Source organism: Juglans regia, chromosome 14, assembly GCF_001411555.2.
Source record: "Juglans regia cultivar Chandler chromosome 14, Walnut 2.0, whole genome shotgun sequence".
Classification (NCBI taxonomy): Eukaryota; Viridiplantae; Streptophyta; class Magnoliopsida; order Fagales; family Juglandaceae; genus Juglans; species Juglans regia.
Genome location: NC_049914.1, coordinates 22,236,900 through 22,242,710, shown reverse-complemented (window position 1 = coordinate 22,242,710; position 5,811 = coordinate 22,236,900). Strand labels below are relative to the sequence as shown.

The 5,811-nt window shown below is 35.6% G+C and overlaps 1 protein-coding gene across 1 annotated transcript; it reads left to right on the top strand.

The window, feature by feature from the left end:
- Positions 1–1,014: 1,014 nt before the first annotated feature.
- LOC109008758 (serine/threonine-protein kinase D6PK) lies at positions 1,015–4,512 on the top strand. The gene is made up of 2 exons (XM_018988980.2): positions 1,015–1,676; positions 3,703–4,512. The coding sequence occupies exons 1-2, from the start codon at positions 1,099–1,101 to the stop codon at positions 4,490–4,492; spliced, it is 1,368 nt and encodes a 455-aa protein (XP_018844525.1). The 5' UTR covers positions 1,015–1,098; the 3' UTR covers positions 4,493–4,512.
- Positions 4,513–5,811: the final 1,299 nt, after the last annotated feature.

The window sequence follows — 5,811 nt, the reverse complement described above, 5'->3', positions numbered from 1 at the left end:
AGCACAAGATGCTGACCACTCCAATTAGAGCACGCCTCGTAGACGACACCGTATCTGCTAAAATAACACTTTGTCATACGGGGGGAACGTGTCTCACTGTCTTTAAATTGTGGGGCTTCTCCTAGTAAAAGGCAGAATTGGCAGTACGCAGAAAAGTCGTCGTTTTGAGGGTGAATTGTCTTCTTCTTCTTTTTTCTTTCTTTTATTTTTATTTTTTTTTTTATTTTTTGGACAAATTTAATTACACAAAATTAAGCTATCTTATTTCGTTTCATCTCATATAATTATTATAATTTTTTAAATTTTATACATAAAATATAATAAATAATTCAATTTTTTTAAATTTTAAAATAAAAATTATATTATAATAATATTTTATTTAATTTTTAACAAAATATCTTATCTCATCTGAACTGTATAACCAAACGAATCGTTAAGTTTATTAAAATAAACTTATTTTATTGGTTAGGGATTTGGGTGTTTTTATTGAAATATTCTTTCAACTTGAACAACTTAAACCAAATATATGAAAGGATTTTGTTAATGAATTCATATTTTAAACTCGAATTTAAATGATTGAATCTCATTTTTTTATATTACTTTTAATAATTTTTATTAATATTAAAATACCCGATTCAAAATTAAATAATCAGATTTCGATTTTGCAAAAGTTGATTTTTATTGCACGTGGGTACGTGATAATTGGATGTTTTGATATGAAAAATTATATTTGTACTTAAGAAAAATTCATAAAAATTTACTTCTTTATATATGGATTATTGATATACTAAAAATTATAAAATTTAAAATTTAAATTTAAAAATAAAACTAATAAATTAATCTTATAAATAAAAATTATAAATATATATAATACTACTCTTTTGATATTTCTCACTTAAATCCGGACCATCTTGTACCAAAATTCCACACGAAACCAAGTTTGGACCTGGCCCCCGCACATGGCCCAAACTACTCTTATTGGCCCATCAGTCATCACTCCCAACACCCTCCTCCCCAACTCTTCAAAACCTCTGTCTCTCTCTCTCTCTCTCTCGTTCTCCCTCTCCCACTACACACTCTCTTACTCCTCCAAGTAAAATGGAGCCTTGGCTCGACGACTTAGCCGACGACCTCCAGAGCCTGAGCTTCACCTCCACAGCCACCACCGCCACCACTGCCACAGCCGACATCAACCGCGGCACTAGCTTCGGCTCCGAGGCCACTCTCACTGTCTCCTCCGGCTCCCTTGGCTCCACCTCTAAGCCCCACGCACCCTCCTCCGATCCCTGCTGGTCCGCCATCCACCGGATCCGGTCCGAGTCCCCTACTCGCCAGCTCGGCCTCTCCGACCTCCGCTTCGTCCTCCGGCTCGGTTCCGGCGACATCGGCTCCGTCTACCTGGCAGAGGTCAAGTCCGCACCGGCCGACTCCGAGGGCTGCCTCTTTGCCGCCAAGGTGATGGACAAGAAGGAGCTCGCCAGCCGGAGTAAAGAAGGTCGCGCCAAAACCGAGAGGGAAATCCTCGAAATGTTGGACCACCCTTTCTTGCCCACGCTCTACGCCAGCATCGACGCCCCCAAATGGCTCTGCCTCTTGACCGAGTTCTGCCCCGGCGGCGACCTCCACGTGCTCCGGCAACGCCAGCCCTCCAAACGCTTCCACCAATCTGCCGTCAGGTGCGCCATAACTCCTATTAATCTTTTCAACTAAAAATAAAATAAAAACTCTTCTAAATTTGTTCAAAATAACGAACTCTTTTATAAGATTTACCCATCTCTCTTTCTTCTACATTCAGATCTTAATGTAATCCTCGAACGCATCAAGCTAGCTATTTCCTTTCCTTAATCATATATGTTTAGGAATTTTGATTCATTTATAATATTAGTAGTTATTGTTCTGACTATAATTCGATCGCCATGATCACTAAAGCTTGTAGGGCTGCCTTTTGATAAACAATTAGCTTTTCTTGAGGAGGAAATTAATTAATGCTGAACACCGAGTAATAAGGAATATTATTCAGTGACAATACCCTGATAATGCATGCACTTGTTGAAGAAAAATCCCTCTTTCATGATGTATGCATGCTTGTTATCTTCGTATATATCAAAATTACTGAAAAATATATATATCTCTGATATAAAATATAATAAATAATTTAATTTTTAAAATTTTTAAATTTAATTTTTTTAAATCTTAAAATAATAATATTATTAAAAAATAATATTTTTTTTAATTTTTATTTAAAATTATCTCATCTCATCTCTAAATTCAAATAAAAAACAATAAAAAAATTCCTACATGTAATATTAACGGTCTAAATTCCGTATAAAAATTCTAAGAAATTTAATAGATATGGTAGATTGAGATAATTATATCATTTTCTGAAATTAATGGTACATACGTACGATTGGTAGTTCGTTCAAGAGTCATCAATCCAAGGTTTTATGTCCCATCCCATTTTCCTTAAATTCTTCTGTTGCGACAGTTGGGCTAACCTGCCGGCGCTAATTCATGGTGGTTTGGGCTTTACAATTACTCTTGATCGGTCGGCATTAATTAGATTCTGTTCTAATTCATAAAACAGAAACGTACGTACGTTGTTTGAGAGACACGAAATCCTTAAAAATCTAGTTTGTTTTCTCTACTGGAAATTGGAATCATATCTTGCCATTTTTATTTATTTCTACTGTTCATGAGGCCAATTACACGTCCAGGAAATCCGTGAGCTTTCACTGGATTTCTGGATTTAATTTAATTTTTTTTTGGGTAAATTTATCTGATACCATTGGCACCTAGTATTTAGTTTATTGCTTTCTGGCCCCTCCGTTTTGATTTTTATTTATTGCCTTTCTAGAGCACCTAAATTGTTTAAAATATCTTATCTTTTCACCCCCTTTTCCCGCCACTTCTAGAACACCTGGACGTACCTTTGCCGTCTATTTTATTACTTTGTTTTCCCACTTTCTGTATATTCCTTTATCCTGATTTTGAGCCGTTCAAATAACATTTGGAAAGAATACGACATCAAGATGGATGGTAGGTAGCAAATTTCTTGCAAATTACTATATAGGTTTGGAAAGTAAACGGCAATATGGGTATCAGACTCCCAACACAGTATTGCACTAGATTTTGATGATGATTTCAAACTCATCTGCTTAAACAAATATGGAAAGTATACATCCGACATGATAACAAAACCAATCTATTTCATCATTTTCGGTCATATCAGTCCTTTATGGAACAAGCTAGAGATTGATTCATCATATATTCTTTACCTCCTTTAATTTTAGGACTGGTTTGACTTATCAAAAAATTTAGGATTGGTTTGGATTTATAGTTAAGATGAGATGGTTTTAGATAAAATATTAAAGTTGAAAAAAAATATTGTTAAAATATTATTTAATATTATTATTGTTTTGGAATTTGAAAAAGTTGAATTGGAATTTAAAAAAATTGAATTGCCTATTATATTTTGTGTAAAAATTTAAAAAAATTATAATAATGATATGAGATAAAATATTTTTTGAATCCAAATAGAACTTTAATGTCTACGTATGGTAATGTTTGTTTTTTTAAGAAAACTAGTAAGCATTGGCTGCATGACGGTTGGTTCTCGACACCAGCCATATTGATCTTTTAGTACTGTTTATGATCTTATCATTTTTACTTGAAAATAATCATAATCTGTTGGTGCCTCTTCAGGTTCTATGCATCAGAGGTGGTGGTGGCTTTAGAATACCTTCACATGATGGGGATTGTTTACCGTGATCTCAAGCCCGAAAATGTGCTCGTTAGGTCGGACGGCCACATCATGCTCACTGACTTTGACCTCTCGTTAAAGTGTGACAGCTCTACATCGGCGGCTCAGATTGTTTCTGATCAGGACCTATCAAGTCCCGCCCCTCAGAAGGACTGTCCGGTCGATCCACCCCCTTTCACCTCAACTTCATGCATTATTCCTAATTGTATGGTCCCTGCTGTGTCGTGTTTCCAACCAAGGCGCAAGCGCAAGAAGAAACTGGGCATGCACGGTAGACCCAAATTCGTGGCCGAGCCTATTGATGTTCGGTCCATGTCTTTCGTTGGGACCCACGAGTATTTGGCACCGGAGATTGTGTCCGGTGAGGGCCATGGGAGTGCTGTTGATTGGTGGACACTAGGGATATTTATGTTTGAGCTATTTTATGGGGTCACACCCTTTAGGGGTGTGGGCAATGATCTAACCCTAGCTAACATTGTGGCTCGAGCCCTCGAGTTTCCAAAGGAGCCTGTCGTGCCCGCCTCGGCAAAGGACCTCATATCTCAACTATTGGCTAAAGATCCGGTGAGGCGGCTAGGGAACACAATGGGTGCGTCGGCCATCAAGCACCACCCCTTTTTCCAAGGAGTCAATTGGGCATTGTTAAGATGTACAGCCCCACCCTTTGTTCCCCCACCATTCACTAGAGAAGTAGATGAAAGTTGTCCAGAGACGCGTATGGATTATTATTAGTGATAAAAAAAAAAAAGAAATATATATATATATTAAATAAAGAAGATCTCACAATACAAAACATAGATAATGACTTGATTGGTTGGTCCACTTGCCATAATTTGACCCACTTTGATTTGATCATATGTAGCTGCATTGGTGATTCTACTGGTATTGAGTGGAAAATGGGACAAATGATTGTGAGCATGATTTAGAGTTGCTATTGCTCATAAAAAGACGAACAAAAAGATCGAGCAGAATATCAGCAGATGGATATTCACAAACTTGCCTCAATCAATCAATCAAGGTGGCAGGAAGTTGATTACCATCTGATCGATAATTTTGATCAGAAAAAAATGTGCTCCCATTTCAACATATTTGGGTAAAAGTATTTTTGTAATATATATATATATATATATATATATATATATATAAATATTATGTGTCAGTCATTATTCATTCCCACATCCTATATCTATAATTTTTTTTTCATAAGGTGTGAGTATGATAGTGAATAGTGACTGATGAGAATAATTTTTCATAAAACAATGAAAACTTGATACATAATTAGCATAAAAATATTTATATATATATATATATTTATAATTATAATGCACTCCACAACAAGTGCTAAGTAAGTAAGCACCAATAAAACTCAATTATTATTGTAAATAGAGCATGGGGGGAAGTGGATCCAAGAACATAAAACATAAAGAATGGTGTTGGATTGGGAGAGTAAAGAGAGTGGCACCGCGTGATAGGCTGTCAAGGTCCACCCATGGCGGGTGGAGTGGAGACATGGGCATTGGTTGATGTACTCAGACACACACCCAAAGCCAATGCGGAGGGTGTATATAATGTATTTGTTTGTGTGTTTGGTAGTGAAGACAATGCCCCCACCATGTGCTTTGCTTTGTGCTGATGGAAAATGGCTTCTGTCTTCTACGAGCTACTCGTCTTTGATTTTCTTTTAGCTCATAAACTCACATGCAACTTGCTTCTTCTCTTCCACAATAATAATAATAATAATTATATTATTATTATTATTATTATGAAGTAAAGAAAATTTATTTTCCTCATTTCTAAAAGTGGAGATACGTGAAATCCTATTTAATATATTCTTTCGTTTAATATATATGCGCAGATGATCCATATCATTTAGGATTGATTTGGATAGCAAAGTCTTCTAAATTCATCACATCTCATCATATCTCATTTCAATATCCAAATACTACAAATATAGCACTTTTCAATTTCAAATCTTCAATATTTTTCATCTAATCATTACCTAATCATTATAAATTTCTCAAACATCCAAACAAAATACAAAAAAAACAATT

What these genes read in the sequence shown, in the direction of transcription:
- LOC109008758 (XM_018988980.2), top strand. Translation starts at nt 1,099, where the DNA reads ATGGAGCCTTGGCTCGACGACTTAGCCGACGACCTCCAGAGCCTGAGC. An exon ending in TTCCACCAATCTGCCGTCAG is followed by an intron (nt 1,677 to 3,702) that starts GTGCGCCATAAC and finishes GTGCCTCTTCAG; the next exon opens with GTTCTATGCATCAGAGGTGG.